This window comes from Molossus molossus, unplaced genomic scaffold (assembly GCF_014108415.1).
Source record: "Molossus molossus isolate mMolMol1 unplaced genomic scaffold, mMolMol1.p scaffold_m16_p_7, whole genome shotgun sequence".
In the NCBI taxonomy this organism is placed as follows: Eukaryota; Metazoa; Chordata; class Mammalia; order Chiroptera; family Molossidae; genus Molossus; species Molossus molossus.
The window spans coordinates 71,307,611-71,328,670 of record NW_023425401.1 but is presented as its reverse complement, the minus strand read 5'-3'; the positions used below and the strand labels follow the sequence as shown (position 1 = coordinate 71,328,670).

General features: G+C 35.8%; 1 protein-coding gene across 1 annotated transcript in view; it reads right to left on the bottom strand.

Annotated features, from left to right (window-relative positions):
* Window positions 1-21,060, bottom strand: part of HECW1 (HECT, C2 and WW domain containing E3 ubiquitin protein ligase 1) — a 632,276-nt gene that overhangs the window by 375,168 nt on the left and 236,048 nt on the right. Inside the window, exon 5 of the mRNA XM_036246873.1 lies at window positions 17,683-17,852. Coding sequence (XP_036102766.1) covers window positions 17,683-17,852 — 170 coding nt within the window. The remainder of the gene's footprint in view (window positions 1-17,682; window positions 17,853-21,060) is intronic.

The following is a 21,060-nucleotide window of genomic DNA, read 5'->3' as shown; positions in this document are numbered from 1 at the left end:
GGAAAACCACCCAAGGGAATGAATATCTAACCAAAACAATAAGGAACCCGGGTCAGCAGAGATGCAATCTCAAGGACATGATTACCTACAGTACAGTGTAACCTAGGGTACCACTAAGAAAATAAACCAGGCTTTATCCAGAGATAGAGAGCATTTGCTCCCTTGCAATGCTCCCCATTACTCCAAGCCATGTCTGCTTGTAGTGCATAGCATTGTGATGACCTCCAGCAGGTAGAGAGTCGGCACTCAATAAAATACTTGCAAACTGAAACCAGCTACACATTAAAAATATACACAATGATTAAGTGGGATTTATTTCTGAGATGCAACTTTAGTTTAATATCTGTAAATCAGTTAATATGATACACCACATAAAGAAAATTAAGGATAACAATCATACAGTCATATCAATAGATATAGAAAAAGAAGTTGACTAAATCCAGCACCTATTTATAATGAAAAAATCTCAGCAAAATGAGAACAGAGGTAACAAAGCTCAATATAATAAAGACCATCTTTGGCAAACCCACAACTATCATCATACTCAACAGAGAAAAGCTAAAACTCTTTTCCTTAAGATCAGAAACAAAATAGATGTCCATTTTCACTACTCTGATTCAATGTAGCATTAGAAGTTCTAGACACAGAAAGCAGACAAGAAATAAAAAGTATCCAAGTTAAAAATAAATGTAAAATTGTTATTTGCAGATGACACACTATATAGAGAGAACACTAAAGATTTCACCCCTCCCCCCAAAAAAACCCTCAACTAGATCTAGTAAATTAACTAAGCAAAGCAGCAGTATAAAAAATAAATATTGCAAAATGGATTGCATTTTTACACCAACACTACACTCTCAGAAAGAAAAATAATAGTTATAATAATAAATAAAATCTCATTTACAATTGCATCCCAAAATATCTAGAAATAAATACCTCAAAAAATTAAAAATAAAATTTCCTTATGACTCAACAATTCTATTTTTGGTTACATAATCAAAGAAACCCATAACATTAATTTGAAAATATATATGCAGCCCTATGTTCATTGCAGCATTATTTACAATAACCAAATATGGAAGCAACCCATTGCCCATAAATAGAGGACTGGATAAAATGCTATGGTATATGTATATAATAGAATATGACTAGGTTATAAAAAACAGAATGAAATGTTACCATTTGTGACAGCATGGATGGACCTAGATTGTATTGGGCTAAGTAAAATAAATCAGACAGGCAGAGACAAATACCATATAATTTCACTTATATGTGGAATTTAAATAAAATAAATGAACAAACAAAACTGAAACAGATTCATAGATACAGAGAACTAACCATTGGTTGACAGATAGGAAGAAAGTTGGGGGGCCGTGTGAAAAAGTTAAGTGATTAAGAAGTACAAATAGTCATGATGTAAAATAGAGCATAGTTAATAGTAATATACCAGGTGAGTAGCTAAAATATCGGGGGGACTACTTTGTAAATTATATTGTTTTCAAACCACTATGTTGGACACCTGAAACTAACATAATATTGATTTTCAACTGTAATTGAAAATAAATAAATGAATAAAAAAGGAACCCTTAATAAATCGGTAACCATTAAGGAACTGAAAATCTAACATCTAGTCACCATGTAACTAAAACTTCTTGGAACGTCTTAGAATCTCTATCTATATAAACTATTCAAGAAAATAAAAATATACAGCTACCTCAATCTTTTTTCAAGGACTAAACATCTTTGATACAAACCGTACAATAATGATATAAAAGACAAAATTAAATATATCTTATTTGTTAACATTTGTAGTTGCAAAAATTCTAAATATAATTAGCTGCCAATCAAAAACAGCATGTAAGTGAAAAATACCAAAATATGTCTTCCAGGCTAAACTCTACCTATGTGGTCCTTCCTCTAAGATCCAGAGCCCCTTCCTCCTGGGTCATTTCTAATGTTCTTTTAGAATGTGTACAAGAATTTAGACATTCATTTTATATACTAACTACTTCATCCCTCTTTTACTTAATATTTCTATGGTTTTATTTTTTCTCACCTACATTTCAATCTATTTTATCTTGCTGCATTATAAGCATTCTGTATCTTTTCACAAACAAGAAGTGATTGATGTGAATATTTGAAAGAGTATACAGGACTGCTGTGTGGCCTCAGTTTTGGAACTTGTATGCTCATAAAAAGACTCAAGTCACTCAGTGCCCCATATCTAAGAAGACAGGCCAACAACTGAAGCCCGAAACTTTCCTCTTCCCTTTACCATTAGGTAACCTGTTACGTAAGAAAATCTCTGCATCTCTTTCTCCTCCTAGCTGCCCCCCAACAATGAGCCTATTATGCTTGCAGAAAAAAACACAAGGGGATCTCTAGGCCTCTACCATGACTCTGTTTTACTCAAAGGTGGTGTAAGAAGAGAGAAACAACAATAACAAAACAGAATAAATCTTGTTTCCACTCCAAGACCCTCAAATCAAAATCCTATTCTATGATGGATGGGAGGAAAATAGATTTAAACTGAATATGAAATTAGACTTCATTAGGTTATTGACAACTAAAAGTGACTAGAAAATTATAGAATGAGCCCAAGACATTATTAAGAGATAGTTGAGTATGGGTGAATACAGTGACTGGAAAACATTAAAACTGATTATGAGAAATTTCTGGTCAAGATGGCAGCATAGGTAAAGGCAGTCCTCACCTCCTCTCACTACCACATCAAAATTACAACAACAGAAAAACAATCATTCAGAACCACCTGACATCAAGCTTAATGGAAGTCTTACTGCTACAAAATTAAAGAAGAAGCCACATTGAGACAAGTAGGAGGTATGGACTGGCTGGTTCCACACCCACATGTGGCAGATAAAAATCAGGAGGATACCATAGCTGTGAAGGTTTACCCTGATGAGTGAGGGGTCCCCATTTCATAACAGGCTTCCCAGCTCAGTGTTCTAGTGCCAGGAAGAGAAGTCCATCACTTCTGACTGTAAAAACCAACGGAAACTGAGGCTAAGGGAGGCTGAGGCTGAGGCTCCTGGAGTCCCAGGCAGTTCCTTTTAAAGGGCCCACACATGGTCTTACTTGAACTCACTCCTTCTGGGCTCCAGCATTGGAGAGGCAGCTTAAAAAGCATCAGAGACATATGGGAAAGAACGGAATTGTTGGTCATTGGGGCAAAAGCAGGAGGGGCAGAGATCTCCTGGACAGACTTGCTGTGGAAAGTTGTTGTTCCTTTGGTGAGCCCTTCCCTGGGACAACAGATGGCTGTCTTATCTGGGACTCCAGCAACCTGGCTCACAGTATTTGCCCTACCGTGGTGATTCCCTGAGGCCCTGCCCTACCCAACCTTCAGGCCCATCCAAGCGGTTTTCAGTGGCTTTACCATAGGATTGGCCTGTCTTGCATCCTGCTTCAGATTTTCCTAAAATCTCTCAAACAAGTAGCATCTGGCCTTAGTGAGTCCCATACCTCACGTTAAGTGATCCCAGGCTTGGCACTAGAAGCAGCCAGCTTTGGTTCACAACTTGGGTTTTCCTGGGCACTTCCAAGCCCAGCACAAAAAGCATCTATTTGAAGATCACTTTGTAGCTTATGCTGGGTGGCCCCAGGTAGAACACAGGCAGAGGCAGCACACCCAGTGGACAGCTTCAGACCACATCAAAGCACCACCACCCAACAACCTCCATAAGTGACGAACTCAAGGGATGGACTCAGTGGGTACTAGAGCCCTGCTGAAGTAAGTGTTGCTCTGTGTGTTGGACCCCTAAACTGCTGGTCCTCCAAGGAAGTCAGAGGCCAGTGGTTAGTGGCACAGCCACTCCTTGCAGCTGATCAACCTGAGTAAATCTCTCTCATTGATGGGCCAACAATAACCAAGACTCAATTACAACATAAGGGTGTATAATTCACAATAGAGGTGCACCTCAAGGGCCCAGCTGGGGTGATCAGGGAGGCTGTGCCACTGGATCCTACAGGACACTTAACAACAATAGGCCACCCTATGAAGCCCAGGAGACATAGCAACTCTACCTAATACATAGAAACAAACACAGGGAAGCAATAAAAATGAAGAGAAAAAGAAACATGTCCCAAGTGAAAGAACAGAACAAAATTCTAGGAAAAGGAATAAACAAAATGGAAATAAGCAATCAGTCAGATGTTCAAAACACTGGTTATAAGGATGCTCAAGAAACTTAATGAGACCTTCAAAGAACTTAGTGAGACCTTCAAGGAACTTAAGGAGACCTCTAAGAAACTTAGTGAGAGCATCAGCAACATAAAAAAGGACCAGTCAGGAATGAAGGATGAACTAACTGAAATAAAGAATAATTTAAAGAGAATCAATAGTAGACTAGGTGAAGCCAAGAAGCAAACCATTAAATTGGAATATAAGAAAGCAAAAAATACCCTATCAGAACAGCAAAAAGAAAAAAGAATTTAAAAAAATGAGAACAGTGTAAGGAGCTTGTGGGACCACTTTAAACATATGAACATTCATGTCGTTGGGGTGTCAGAAGGAGAAGAGAGAGAGCAAGAAATTGAAAACCTATTCAAAAAAATAATGACAGTAAAATTCCCTAACTTGGTGAAGGAAACAAACATACAAATCCAAGAAGCACAGAGAGTCCCAAACAAGATCAACCCAAAGAGGTCCAAACCAAGACACACCATCATCAAAATGCAAAAGGTTAAAGAAAAAGAGAGAATATTAAAAGGAGTGAGAGGAAAGAAGTTACTTACCTACAAAGAGCTCCCATAAGACTGCCAGCCAATTTCCCAAAAGAAACTTTGCAGGCCAGAAAGGAGTGGCAAGAGAAATTCATGGTGATGAAAAGCAATGACCTACAACCAAGATTACTCTGTCCTGCAAAGCTATCATTTAGAATTGATAGCCAAATCTAGAGTTTTCCAGACAAGAAAAAGCTAAAGGAATTCATCCCCACTAAACCAGTATTATATGAAATGTTGAAGGTTCTTCTTGAAGGCAAAGAAGAACAAAAATATAAAGAATAAAATGGAAATTAATACATATCTATCAACAATTAAATCCACAAACAAAATGAGCAATCAGAACAGAAACAGATTCATAGATACCGAGAAATTTTTGTTGCTTGGCAAATGGGAGGGTGTTGGCAGGGTGGTGATAAAGATGAAGGAATTAAGAAGTACAAATTGGTTATTACACTGATAAACCTCAAAGGTAAAAAGAGTGGGAAGAGATAAACTAAAGAATTTCTATGCATATATGCATAACCAATGAACACAAAGAATAGTGAGGAGAAGGCAAGTGACCAAGTAGCATTCATCCCTGGAATGCAATGCTGGTACAATATTTGCAAATCAATAAATGTGATTCAACACATAAACAAAATGAAAGATAAAAATCATATGATCATATAAAAAGATGCTAAAAAAGCATTTGACAAAATATAGCACCCATTTCTGATAAAAACGCTCAGCAAACTGAGAGTAGAGAGATCATATCTCGACATAATAAAGGCCATATATGAAAGACCTACAGCCAACATCATACTCAATGGCCTAAAATTATAGGCATTTTCCTTAAGAACAGGAACAATACAAGGATGCCCATGGTCGCCACATTTATTTAACATTGTACTGAAAGTCTTAGTCACAGCAATCAATCAGAAAGAAAAAATAAAATAAATTCAAATTGGAAAGGAGAAAGTAAAAATGCCATTAGTCGCATATGACAAGATATTATACAAAGAAAATCCTAAAGACTCCATCAAAAATCTACTAGACTTAATAAATGAATACTAGACTTAATAAATTAATATGGCAAAGTAGCAGGATACAAAATTAACATCCAGAAATTGATGGCATTCTTATACACCAATGATGAACTCACAGAAAGAGTAACTAAAAAAACAATCTCATTTACTATGGCAGCAAAAAATTTAAGATACCTAGGAATAAATTAAACCAAATAAATAAAGGACCTCTTCATAGAAAACTACAGGTCATTGAAAAAAAAAAATAGAGGAAGATATAAAAAAGTGAAAGCACAAACCTTGTTCATGGATTGGAAAAATTATCATCATAAATATATCCATACTACCAAAAGCAATCTATAAATTATATGCAATTCCCATCAAAATACCAATGACATACTTCACAGAACTAGAACAAATACTTCAAAAGTTCATATGAAACCAAAAAGACCTCAAATAGCCACAGCAATCTTGAAAAAGAACAAAGAAAGAGGGATCACATTACCAGATTTTAGGTTATACTGCAAAGCCACTATAATCAAAACAGCCTGGTACTAGCATAAGAACAGGCATGTAGACCAGTGGAAGATAACAGAAAATCTGTGAATGGACCCAAGGCAATATGCTAAGTTAATACTTGACAAAGATGGCAAGAGCATACAGTGGAGTAAAACAGCCTCTTTAATAAATGGTGTTGGAAAAATTGGACAGTTACATGCAAAAAAATGAAACTAGACCATCAACTTACACCATACATAAGAATAAACTCAAAATGGATAGAAGACTTAAATGTGACTCATGAATCCATAAAAATCCTAGAAGAAAATGTAGGCAACAAAATTTCAGACATCATATGCAGCAGAATTTTCACTGATACATCACCTAAGGCAACAGAAACAAATCAGAAAACGAACACATTAGATGACATGAAACTCAAAAGCTTCTGCATAGCAAAAGATACAATCATCAAAATGGAAAGGCAACCAACTCTATAGGAGAGCATAATTGCCAATGATATATCAAATAAGGGGTTAATTTCCAATATATAGAGAGTGCTAATACAACTCAATAAAAGGAAGACAAAGAACCCAAATAAAAAATGGGCAGAGGAACTAAATAGACACCTGTCCAAACAGGACATGCAAATGGCTAAGACACATATGAAAAAATGCTCAACATCACTAATCATCAGAGAGATGCAAATTGAAACAACAATGTGGTATCACCTCACACCTGTCAGAATGGCTGCCATCAACAAATCATCAAACAAGTGTTGGCGAGGGTGTGTAGAAAAGGTGACACTAGTACACTGCTGGTAGGAATGCAGACTGGTGCAGCCACTGTGGAAAACTATATAGTGTTACCTCAAAAAATTAAAAATTGAACTTCCATTTGACCCAGTGATCCCACTTCTACGAATATATCCTAAGAAATCTGAAACACCAATCAAAACAAATATATGTACCCCCATCTTGGTAGCAGCACTATTTACAATAGCTAAGATCTGGAAACAACCCAAATGTCCATCAGTAGATGAATGGATAAATAAGCAGTGGTACATATACACAATTTAGTACTTTGAAGCTGTAAGAAAGAAAGATCTCTTTTCCTTGTGACGACATGGAGGAACCTGAAAGTATTATCCTAAGCGAAACAAACCAAACAGAGAAAGACAAGTATCATATGATCTCACTTATTTGTGGAATATAATGAACATAACAGTCTGAGGAATGGGATATTCCCAGAGACGTGGAAGTGGGGTACAAACTTGCAATCCCTAGAAGAGGGGGTTGTGGTGGATAAATAACCCACAAAACTTATATGCATATATGCATGAGCAATAGACAAAGACAATAAAACTGGGGACAGGGCATGGAGGAAGGAGGAGGGGCAATTAGTGTGTGTGGGGAGAACAAATATCTTTAACAAAAATAAATTAATTAATTTAGAAAGAAAAAATAAAGTAACCACAAAGAATGATGTATAAGAATGCCGTCAAATTCTTAACATTAATTTTTTATGCTACTACTTTGCTAAATTCATTTGTTAAGTCTAGTAAATTTTTGATGGAGTCTTTGGGGTTTCCTATATATAGTGTCATGTCATCTGCAAATAATGACAGTTTCACTTTCTCTTTTACAATTTGGATCCCTTATATTTTTTTCTTCTTTTCTGATTGCTGTGACTAAGACTTCCAGAACTATGTTAAATAAGAGTGGCGAAAGTGGGCATCCTTGCCTTGTTCCTGTTCTTAAAGGAAATGCTTTTAATTTTTGCCCATTGACTATAATGTTGGCTGTAGGTTTTTCATATATGGCCCTCATTATATCGAGATATGATCCCTCTATTCCCAGATTGCTTAGCGTTTTTATCAGAAATGGGTGCTGGATATTGTCAAAAGCTTTTTCAGCATCTATTGATATGATCAAGGGGTTTTTATCTTTCATTTTGTTTATGTGGTGTATCACCTTTATTGATTTGCAAATATTGTACCAGGCTTGCATCTCTGAGATGAGTCCCACTTGGTCATGCTGAATAATTTTTTTGATGTATTGCTGAATTCAATCTGCTAGTATTTTGTTCAGGATTTCGGCATCTATGTTCATCAGGGATATTGGTCTGTAGTTTTTTTCTTTGTAGAGTCTTTTTCTGGTTTTGGAATTAGAATTATGCTGGCCTCATAAAACGAGTTTCGAAGTCTTCCTTCTTCTTGAATTTCTTGAAATAGTTTGAGGAAAATGGGTACTAGTTCTTCTTTGATTGTTTGTTAATATTCCCCCCGTGAATCTGTCTGGGCCTGGGCTTTTGTTTGCTGGGAGAGTCATGATTACCTCTTCAATTTCTTTTGTTGTTATTGGTCTGTTTAAGTTTTCTATCTCTTTCCAGTTCAATTTTGGGAGACTATGTGTTTCTAGAAATTTGTCCATTTCACTTAGATTGTCGATTTTGTTGCCGTATAATTGTTCATAATATCTTTTAACAATTCTTTGTATTTTGTGGTGTCTGTTATTATTTCTCCTCTCTCATTTCTGATTTTGTGTATTTGGGTTGCCTCTCTTTGTTTCTTGGTGAGTCTAGCCAAGGGTCCATCAATCTTGTGTTTTCAAAGAACCAGCTCTTTGTTTAATTGATCCTTTGAATTGTTTCATTGGTCTCCATGTCATTTATTTCTTCTCTGATCTTTACTATTTTCTTTCTTTGACTTGCTTTGGGGTTTTCTTGCTGTTTTCTTTCTAGTTCTTTTAGTTGTGAGGTTAGATAGTCTATTATAAATTTTTCTTGTTTCTTGATGTAGGCTTGTTGTGTTATGAACTTCCCTCTCAGATCTGCTTTTGCTGCATCGCATAGATTTTGTATTCTTGTGTGTTCATTTTCACTGGTTCCAAGGAAGTTTTTAATTTCTTCTTGATCTCTATTGTAACTCATTCATTGTTCAATAACATGCTATTTAGCCTCCATGTTTTCAAATGTCTTTGCATGTTTTTGTTGCAACTGATTTCTAGTTTCTTGCCATTGTGGTCTGATAAAATGCTTGATATGATTTCAATCTTCTTGAACTTGTAGAAACTTGGTTTGTGCCCTAACGTGTGGTCTACCTTTGAGAATGTCCTATGTGCACTTGAGAAGAATGTGGATTCTGCAGTTTTAGGGTATAATTCTCTGTAGCCTTCTTTTAGATCCATTTGATCTAGTGCTTCATTTAGAGCCTGTGTTTCCTTTTTAATTTTTTAGAAGTTTTAATTTTTCTAGAAGTTTTATCCAGTGATGTGAGCAGGTATTGAAGTCCCCTGCTATGATAGTATTGCTGTTGATTTCTCCTTCGAAGTCCTCCAAAATATTTTTAATATATGTTGGTGCTCCTCTATTGGGTGCATATATGTATACCAAGGTTATATCTTCCTGTTGGATAGATCCTTTTAATATTATGTACTGTCCTTCTTTGTCTCTAGTTATGGCCTTCAATTTGAAATCTACTTTATCAGATATGAGTATTGCCACACCAGCCTTTTTTTTTTTTTTTTACTTTCCATTTTCTTGAAAGATTTTTTTTCATTCCTTTATTTTCAACCTGTGAGTCTTTTCTTGTGAGGTGGGTTTTTTTGTAAACAAGATGTGTCATGCTTTCTTATTCAGTCAGCTACTCTGTGTCTTTTTATCGGAACATTCAAACCATTCACATTTAATGTGATAATTGATATGTACTTATTTATTGCCATTTTTGTTTAGTGTTGTTCTATTTTTCTTCCTGTTTCTTCTACTAATTACAGCAGTCCTTTTAGCATATCGTGCAGTGCTGGTTTGGTGTTAATATATTCCCTAAGCCTTTTTTTGGGGGTCTGGGAAGCTCTTTATTTGACATTCTATTTTGAATGATAGCCTTGCATGATAGAGTAGTCTTGGATTCAGACACTTGTTTTTCATGACCTTGATTACTTCATGCCACTCCCTTCTGACCTGTAGTGTTTCTGTTGAGAAGTCAGCTGATAATCTTAAGGGGTTTTCCTTTGTAGGTAACCTGTTGCTTATCTCTTGCTGCCCTTAGGATTCTCTCTTTGTCTTTAATTTTTGGCATTTTAATTACTATGTTTCTTGGTGTGGGCCTAAAAACACTTTTTAACTAAAAGAAGTTCATGGCAGGTAGTCACATCCTAGCTAGTATTTTCTCTGCCAAACATCTTTCTTTACCTTAACTAAGCTGCCTGTTGTCTTTTGCATCTTCAATAATATTCCTTTGGATTGTCGACAACTCCTCTTTTTCCAGATCACTCAGGGCACAACCGATGCACTAGGTGGAGACTATAAATTCTCTAATTGTTATTGTTATGTTAATTAAATGTTAACTATCCTGTACTAACCTTTGTAAAAGATATATGTGTCTAGAATTTTTATTTTATTCAATCCCATAGCTTTCTTCCACATTGCTTTCCCCCATGTCGCTAGTCTATTACTAATGGATTTCATATAACCCATTTACATCTCTTCTTTTGATTGTAATGTATAAAATAAGGTGCAAAGTGCCATTCTCTGGAGCATTATCTCAATACATTGAGGTTTTGCTTTGGGGCAATTATTGATAGTTTGGCTCAAGTGAACTCACAAAAATTCCTTATAGGTTTGAATGTTTCTTTTGCTGACAATATGTTTGTTTTGCTTGAGGTTTTTTGAAATAAATTCATGTAATTTATCCCTGGTAAATTAAAACTTTGTAGTTTTGCTGGGTTAAGTGATACACATTATTGAATATATAAACATTTTGTAATAACAGGACACTGAAATATTTATTGATCTGAATTTGCCTACTTTAAGCTTCTTATTACAGATAAGCTAAAGGATGGATTTGGATCTGTAAATGAATACATCTTACATTTATTATAATCTATCTCTTGATAATGTCAGTGCATTTGCAACTGAAAGAACCCATTTCTGGAAGTTATAAAATATATTTGCCAATCTGTGAAATGTTAATTACTTACTTGTTACTACAAAGATTAAGGTTTCTTAGTGTTAAAAATTCTAATTAAGTTGGAAAAAAATTGTATAATGTTGGCAATATAGAATTGAAAGTAGGTTGTTTTAAAATTGGTTAATTCTGAATCAGTTAAGAAGGAAAAGAAAAAGAAAAAGAAAAACATGCAGGTAAGCTGAATAATGAATTTAATTAGAAAAATAAATATAACAAAAACAAGCTAATACAGAATTTGTTTGTTTTCAGTCTGTCAAAAGGGAAAAATTTTCTTCCTGTATCTTCCTAGAAAGCAAAGAGTCTATGTATTACTAAAACAGTTGTGTTATACTTTGTTGATCAGGTACTTAAAAAACCATTTTCTTAATCCTAGGAACTAAAGTTTTGTTAGCCTTTATTAATATTAGATACTTTTTATTTTCACTTTGAATATATAAATAGTTTAATACTGTTTAATCATGATATATAATCTTTTGATCAAATATACCTGACAAATTTTCCAGAGTTTGAATTTTTAAGAGACTTTTTCTTGACCTAGAACTAGCTTTGAGTCATGCCAGTGAGCCACTGGAATGCCTCAGGGATTTGTTCTTTCTCCTTGTGAAGAAGAAATTTTGAGCTGGTTAGCCCTATTTGCCATGATACATGGGAAGCTTTGTCAAATAGAGAAATGATAACTATGCTCCATTTGTATAGCCATACTTTTATTTTTTTTATTAAAGAGGATGTTCTATAGATTAAATAAACATCTTTAAGAGTCTACAAAGTTCTGATATAATTTCATTTATAATTCTAATTGTTATCTTAAAATGTTGATGCAGAAAAGCAAATTCCTTTGTCAATTGCAATATAATCAGATCTATAACTATGTCGCTTTAAGTTTCTTTTTTGTTTTTGTTTAAAGATAGTCATTGTTTTGCTCTGATACATTTACAAATATGTTACATCTTCAGAAAGATTCACAGAAAGGAAATTGGCTTATTCTACACTACATATTACTGAGAATAAACTTTCAGATCATACATTTGAACTGGTGGAAGATTACTAAAACGTTATGGAATAACTGCATTTGTGGAAATACTGGCAAATATTTAGAATAAACAAAAGTTAATTATGAGACTGAATGTTAAACTGAAGATAATGTTAGTTTTTGTACTTTTTGTAGAAGGCATTACTTTTTTATCTTTTTTTCTCCAGATATAAGAAAAAATTTATTTTCTTAGAACAATTTGGTAAATTATACTTTCATAAGCAATATTGAGGTCTTTATATTTTTATCCCTATCTGATATTTCTGGGATTTGGTGAAAGTATTATTGTTCTCATGGCAATAAGTTTGTTTGCATAAATCCAATAAGAATTTGATTTCTTCATAACAGGACACATAAAGCCAGTTTCAAATTTTGGTTTTATTTACCAAAACTTTAACTGGAATGCCATGTCTGAGAGAAACATGTCTAGAATCTGGATGTCACCAGAAAGCTTTAAGAATAAAGCTTGACTGTGAAGCCAATAAAAGCCCCTTGGTGAAATGGCCTCGTACCCTGCTTACTCATATGGTTCATGGCAGTCTTTCCAGGTAACGAGTGAAGGTTGTTTTCTTAGGAGATGGCAAGGAAGAACCTCAAGACATTTTGGAGACTTAAAGACTTGAAGAACTCACTGAACATTATAGGTATTGTAGTCAAAGCTTGATGGCAACTGGGTGGCTTAGCTTTTCCACCCTGCACGGCTAATTGAAGCTCAATCTGAAGATTTCTTGTAAGATTCTAGCAAAGCACATTTAAGAAAACCTATATAATCAAATACTGATCCTCTTGTGTTTATGTAACTATTCAGGCTGAATTGAAACTAGACTTACTGCAGTAAATAAATTGGTCTTGATTTGGCTCTTTAATAAAAATGAGGGTGATATTTTAGGGGGAGAAATTATGTTTCAATAGACTCTATAATACACATTTATGGACATAAGACTCTAGTTCAGTTGTCTTCAGAGTTTTATTTTTTACTTATGAATAGAACTGAATCCTGAATTTTTCTACCTTTTGCTCCAATAATATTGAAGTTGTAATACAGTTTGTCTCCATCAGGTTAGAAGCCTTACTTGTACTAGGGAATACCACCTCTGGACACCATCACCACCTCATTCAGTGCCCATGCCTCATTGCCCCTCTTACAGAGAACAAGGATATCTTGGCTCTGAAGGAAAACATCACTCATCTTCAGCAGGAAGAAGCTACAGAAAGACCCCTCACTCCCTCTCCCTGAAAGAATTTAGAGCCAAGACCCATAATGGGAAAATATAGTAAGCAGTTAGACAGACAAGATCAGAGCAAGGATGATAGATCAGGTACAGAAGGTCACCATGGTGGAAATCTTTGGGTACCTATCAGTGGGCATTAGAAAAAAAAAAGAAAAAGAATAAAAAGATAGATGAAAAAAATGAAGAACAGTGACTCTGATAATGAATGAAGAAGTCCAGGAGATCTTGACTTTTCAAGATCAGTTGTTACTTTCCCACAGGAGTCCAAGTACAATTGACAGTGGGAAACCTTTTTTTTTTTTTCCCCCAGTAGACACTGGAGGTACTTGTTTGAATATAAATACAAAAAAGACTAAAAAAAGTCAGGAAACCATCTATATACTGGACAAATGCAACAAAAGGCCTTTTTCCAACCCATATAGTGTCAATTAGAAGATTTTAAATTGTACATAACCTATCTAAAATATTAATAATTATAGTCAACAACTGCTACTTTGCTTGCCAATCTGCAAAAAAACTTTAGATTCTCTAGCTAAAGTTCTCTTAGAAAATCAAACTGCCTTGACTACATGTTGGCAGAACAAGAAGGTATATGACTTCAACACCTCAGCTTAGGTAGAGACAAGCATCACTAAGACCATAAACAAACTACCTGGCTTCAGTAAACATTAGACTATCACACTCACTCTGAAGGAAACATTGGTTTCTGAGTCTGTTCTCATGGATATCTCAAGGACTCAGGTCCATATAAGGAGAAATTTTAATTTAGGTTTAACCATTCTTTTCTTTGTAATGGTTGTCTTTATTGTTTTAAAGCTCATTATGACTCATTTTTAATGCACCAGAAAAATTGTATCTGCCTGACAGGTACCCCTAAGAAATATATAAGAAATATATCTACTTTTAATTCACAAGATTTTGCTTTACAATAGGCTCAAAGTTTTCATTCCCTCAGAAGTTTTAGAAGACATCGATAGCTCCATGGATATGGAGAAAGAATTGACAATAGGGAATTGTAACAGGGAATAAAAACTTTATAATACTCTGACTAACCATAAAAAAGAATTAGAATAAAATGTAGTAACAAACTGATAAAAGGAACTCACATACTTTAATAACAATTTCCTTATAACCATATTGTAGGCATCACCAATTCACATTCCTGCTTGTACAAAAAATGACCATGACCACCATTTTAGTTGATGCAGATCACCTGACTGCAGGAATTTGGCTAGCTCTGACCAGTCCCAGTATGCTGATATTAACAATCCATATCAGAACCAGCAAGGACAATGCCTGCATGTTCATAGTTCCTCCTTCTGATCTCTTTATTCTACATTCCCTCTCCCTTCCTATAAAAACCCATGCCTGTGTTGAGATGCTGAGATGGGCTTTGCAACAAGAGTCCCCCACCTTCTCAGGTGAGAAATACTTTAATAAACCTCTTTCACTTTTCACCAACATCTATGTCACAGTTTGGCTTTCTTGGTGGCAGGCAGCCAAACTTGGGTTTTGGTTACAGAGAGAAACAGAATCCACTGCAGACACTACAAACTGGTTGATTCAACACCCATATTTGACCACATTTTTCCCTGCCCTCCCTATCATAGGGAAGTAGAACACTAAAATTTCCTATCCAGGGGAGGTCTGGTGACATTAACCAGACTTATGCCAGGAAGGGCTTTTGAAGAATAAAAATGCAGTCTTACAAGGAAAAGGCTTCTTTGGCTTTTCACTTTCTTTATGCCTGAAACTTAGGTTTGAGGCATTAAGACAGGAAGATGAGAGCCATCTGCTAAGGTATATTGGGAAAACTCAGAGAGCTTGGGTCCTTGGTGGCTGTACTCAACATCTCCATTGCCTGATCTACTTCCCTTCAGACTTCTGGTTTGTGTGAAAATATCACAGTTGACCAGGCTTTCTCTAGTTTAGAGCCCAATGCATCCCTAATTGACACAATTGGTTAGCAATACCAGGTCATAAAAAGCCTTGTATATTCTGCATAGGAGCTATGACTTCCACATTTGGGCACTGTACTATAATTTAGTGGCTGAAAGAAAAGCTTTTTAGTCACACAAACCTTAGTTAAAATCACAGCACAGACAGTTCTGTCTGTTTAACTTGAGAAATATGAGGCTCATCAGGGAGACATGTGATGAAACTTATTTAGAACACTAACTTTAACCATAGCAAGCTGCATAGAATAAAGGAGATAAAAACAAAACCAAAAACAAAAACAAAAAACATTCTGATGGTGCTGGATTTTACAATTGTTCTCAACCTTCCTAATGCTGCGACCCTTTAATACAGTTCCTCATGCTGTGTGTGGGCATAACTGCATGTGGATGGACCTGCCTGGAGATGGATAGAGGAGCGGTGTCTCAGTTCTTAAGACCATCGGAAATATGTGTTTTCTGACTGTCTTAGGCGACCCCTGTGAAAGGGTCGTTTGACCCCCAAAGGGGTCGCAACCCACAGGTTGAGAACTGCTGCCTTAGAAGAAGTTGCTCTAAAGTTCTTCCCAAGAAACATTCTTTTTTTTTTTCCTTTTTATTGCGTTTACTGAGATGACACTGGTTAGCAAAATTATACAAGTTCCAGGTGTAAAATTCTACAACACGTCATTGGTACACTGTACTGTGTGTTTACCATCCCGAGTTAAGTCTCCATACATCACCATATATCCCCCCTCTCCCCTCCTCCACCCCACCACTCCCTTCCCCCTGGCAATTATCACACTGTTTTCTGTGTTCATGAGGGTTTTTTTCTTATTTTCTTTTTTTTTGCTCAATTTCTCTACCACCCAGACTTAACCTCCCCCACCCCCAGAGAGACACCTTTTGATTTCATGTACTATAAATTCCTGTGGCATCTTGTATTATCCCCAAGAATTCAGTGAGGAGTCCTGAAATAATTGGTGAGAATAGCCATGTCTGCAGTGACAAATAATTTAAGATTTATTATTTCATGCTAATGGTACTGTCTGTACTTCAGACTCTGTTGGTAACTAAAGCAGTAGGAAGTTTAAGTATAACTCCACTTCCCTTATTACACTTAAAAGCTCTAATGTTGCTCTTCTGGGTCAGGGTTAATTAAGCCTAGGAATTAGGGTATAATTTAAGAAATAATAAAAAATCTTTGCCCCCAAATATCTAATTAAGGATACTTGAGGACTCTGTAACAGAGATGGTCTACTTTGAAGAATAAAGGAAGGAATCCTGTCCAAAGCAAATGTCTTCAGTGGGAGTAGTACATTTCCATCAGTAACAGTTTAATGAAGATAATCTGAGGCTCAGATTGAGTATAACTGTTACATAGTAATTGGCCAATCTGGGACTTGAACAAAGTTTTGTGTGACTGCAAAACTGCACTTTGACTACATTAGACTGTGTCCACACTGATGTTCTAAGGCTTCCTGCTCCCTGACCCACAGTTTGCAGGTTATACCCTTAAGCTAAAAAGCAAGTGAACTAGGCAGCCAAATATGTTGTGACAACTTTCTGCTAGCTCTCAAAAATAGGATTTAGTCACTGTGAGGCTGAGCCTGACACATGGTTTTATTGAGAAACATTCTAGGTCTTGAATGGTGGAGGGGACACATTTAGGAGTGGAGAAGGTTCTTTATTAGACAAAACAAACTAGTAAATACTCCAGCAAATTGCCTAGCACTGTGAAAACGAGGAAGATGGAATGAGCAATTAAGCTTCTTGTCTATTTAAATCAAGCAATATTTAACCCAAGGCTTATTGATTTACCTGTCCCAAGAATTTGACTGCTTTAGAATCTCTTGAACTATTCCAGAGGGACACATTTAAAATTTGGCACACTTATTTAAGGACCACATGAATGAAAAGAGTGTGAGATTCTTAGATCAAAATGCTTCTTTTCCTTCTCCTGCACAAAGAAAAAGGAAAAGGCTGTCCTGCTTTCAGGCACAGGTTTGGAACCAAATTAAGTTACTACTACATGGCGACTGGGCGTAGCTACAATGAATAGTTTTCTGGTACTGACTTGAGGGACTCTATCAAGAACCCTGAGAGTTGCAACTCATAGAGAAAATGGCTCCTTTCTAGGATTAAGAGAGAGCCATGAATTTAGCAGCAGAGTTGAGGAATCCAAGAAATGAGGGAATAACACTAGAGCTGCTTCATGCTCAGTCATTTCATTTGGTCACTTAGGCTTCTTTTCAGGGCCCATGATACTTACCTCAGTCTGCCAGATGGGGTTCACAGTGTTGGCTATAATCTTAGATCTCCTCTCCTGCCCATGGTGAGCGAGGGCAGGGAAGATGCTGTGCTTCCCAGGCTGAATGGAAATCTTCAAGTAAGGATCCGGGTTGAAAAACATCCCTTTCTTCAACCCCATGGCTTGGAATTCTATAAAATAAATGATATTGTGTTTTAAGGTCTTTCATAAGAATTTTTTACTTTTTGGACTCATTCCAAATTAGGATGCTATGTCTAAATATTTAAGGGCAGGTGGTAAATTATTTTGGTGACAAATCCTTATACTAAATCAATATAACTGGCATTATGGTTAATGTTTTTTTCAAGAGAGGACCATTGTCCCTTACTGGACTAGACTTAAGTATTCTTCAAGCAGGATAAGCTATTGAAGTTGGGTTAACATCTCAGGATCACCTCAGAAAACTTGGGTGGACACTGAAGGAGAAATCCAACTTTGAAAATCTGATGGATCTAAGTGAAAATTCTGCAAAGTGGAAACATAAAAAAAAATAAGGGATTTAGTCAAATAATAAATATGTTCTTCACATATAATTAAGAATTAGAAGAAATAAAGAGAAACAAAAGGGTTAAACAAGGAAGATGAAGAGTGGAAACATGAATGAAGAAAACATGGCCTCTATAAAGTGAAGTGCATATCAGTGAGAAGAGTTTTTTTTTTAATTTTTATTTAATTAATTAATTTATTTTTGTTACAGATGTTTCCCCTTTTTCACCCTCTGATTCTCCCCTCCCTCCCCACCCTGTCCCCACTTTTGTTGACAAGGTCCATTGTTCATACATACATGCATATAAGTTTTGTTGTTTATCTCTCTCCCCCACCCCCTCTTCAGGGGATTGTCAGTCTGTACCCCACTTCCACATCTCTGGGACTACCCCGTTCCTCAAACTGTTATGTTCGTTATATTCCACAAATAAGTGAGGTCAAGTGATATTTGTCTTTCTGTGCTTGGCATGTTTCGCTTAGGATAATACTGTCCAGGTCCCTCCATGTTGTCTCAAAAGATAAGAGATCTTTCTATCTCACAGCTGCATAGTACTTCATTGTGTATATGTACCACTGCTTTTTTATCCATTCATCTACTGATGGACATTTGGGCTGTTTCCAGATCTTAGCTATTGTAAATAGTGCTGCTACACACATGGAGGTACACATATTCTTCCTGAGTGGTGTTTCAGGCTTCTTAGGGTATATTCCTAAAAGTGGGATCACTGGGTCAAATGGCAGTTCAATTTTTAGATGTAACACAATATTATTTTCCATAGTGGCTACACCAGTCTGCATTCCCAACAGCAGTGTACTAGAGTCCCATTTTCTCCACACCCTCATCAACACTTGTCAACAGATGGTGACCATTCTGACCAGTGTGAGGTCATACTTTATTGTTATTTTAATTTGCATCTCTCTGATCATTAGTGATGTTGAGCATTTCTTCCTATTTCTCTTAGCCATTTGTATATCCTGTTTGGAGAGGTGTTTATTAAGTTCCTCTCCCCATTTCTTAATTGGGTTCTTTGTCTTCCTTTTGTTGAGTTGTATCAGCCCTCTCTATATTTTGGAAATTAATCCCTTATCTGATGTATCATTGGCTATTATGCTCTCCCATAAGTGGGTTGCCTTTCCATTTTGATGATTGTATTTTTTGCTGTGCAGAGCTTTTGAGTTTGATGTAGTCCCATGTGTTCATTTTCTTCTTTGTTTCTGTTGCCTTAGGTGATGAACCAGTAAAAATTCTGCTGCGTATAATGTCTGAGATTTTGTTGCCTACATTTTCTTCTAGGATTTTTATGGATTCATAAGTCACATTTAAGTCTTTTATTCATTTTGAGTTTATTCTTATGTATGATGTAAGTTGACGGTCTAGTTCCATTTTTTTGCATGTAACTGTTTAATTTTCTCAATACCATTTATTAAAGAGGCTGTCTTTACTCCACTATATGCTCCTGCCACCTTTGTAAAATATTAATTGAGCATATTTCTGTGGGTCCATTTCCGGGTGCTCTGTTCTGTTCCACTGGTCCATATGTCTGTTCTTGTGCCAGTACCAGGCTGTTTTGATTACATTGGCTCTGTAGTATAACCTGAAATCTGGTAATGTGATCCCTCCAACTTTGTTCTTCTTTTTCAAGATTGCTTTGGCTATTCGAGGTCTTTGTCGGTACCGTATGAACTTTTTAAGTATTTGTTTAAGTTCTATGAGGTATGCCACTGGTCTTTTGATGGGGATTGCATTGAATCTATACATTGCTTTGGGTAGTATGGACATTTTAATGTTGCTAATTCTTCCAATCCACGAATAAGGTATGTGCTTCCACTTTTTTATATCTTCCTCTAGTACTGTTTTCAATGACCTGTAGTTTTCTGCTAATAAGTCCTTTATTTCTTTGGTTAAGTTTATTCCTAGATATCTTAATTTTTTTTGCTGCATTTGTAAATGGGATTGTTTTTTTTTTTTTAGTTTCTCTTTCTGTGAGTTCATGATTGGTGTATAAGAATTCCATTGATTTCTGGATGTTAATTTTGTATCCTGCTACTTTGCCAAAATCATTTATTAAGTGTAGTAAATTTTTGATGGAGTCTTTGGGGTTTTCTACATATAGTATCATGTAATCTGCAAACAATGACAGTTTCACTTCCTCCTTTCTAATTTGGATCTTTTTAAATTTTTCCTCCTGTCTGATTGCTGTGACTAAGACTTCCAGTACTATGTTAAATACGAGAGGCGTAAGTGGGCGTCCTTGCCTTATTCCAGTTCTTAAGGGAAATGCTTTTAATTTTACCCCATTGAGAATGATGTTGGCTGTAGGTCTTTTATATATGGTCTTTATTATGTTGAGATATAATCCCTCTATTCCCAGATTACTGAGCATTATTATCAGAAATGGGTGCTGGATTTTGTCAAATGCTTTTTCAGCATCTATTGATATGATCAAGGGATTTTTATCATTCATTTTGTTTATGTGGTGTATCACATTTATTGATTGCAAATATCGTACCAGCCTTGTATCCCTGGGATGAATCCCACTTGGTCTTGGTGAATAATTTTGTTGATGTATTGCTGGATTTGATTTGCTAATATTTTGTTCAGGATTTTGGCATCTAATGTTCATCAGGGATATTGGTCTGTAGTTTTCCTTCTTTGTATGTCTTTTTCTGGTTTTGGAATTAGAATTAGCTAGCCTCATAAAATGCGTTTGGAAGTCTTCCTTCTTCTTGAATTGTTTAAAATAGTTTGAGGAGAATGGGTGTTAGTTCTTTTTAGAATATTTGGTAAAATTCCGTGAAGCCTTCCGGGCCTAGGCTTTTGTTTGCTTTGAGAGTCGTGATTACATCTTCAAT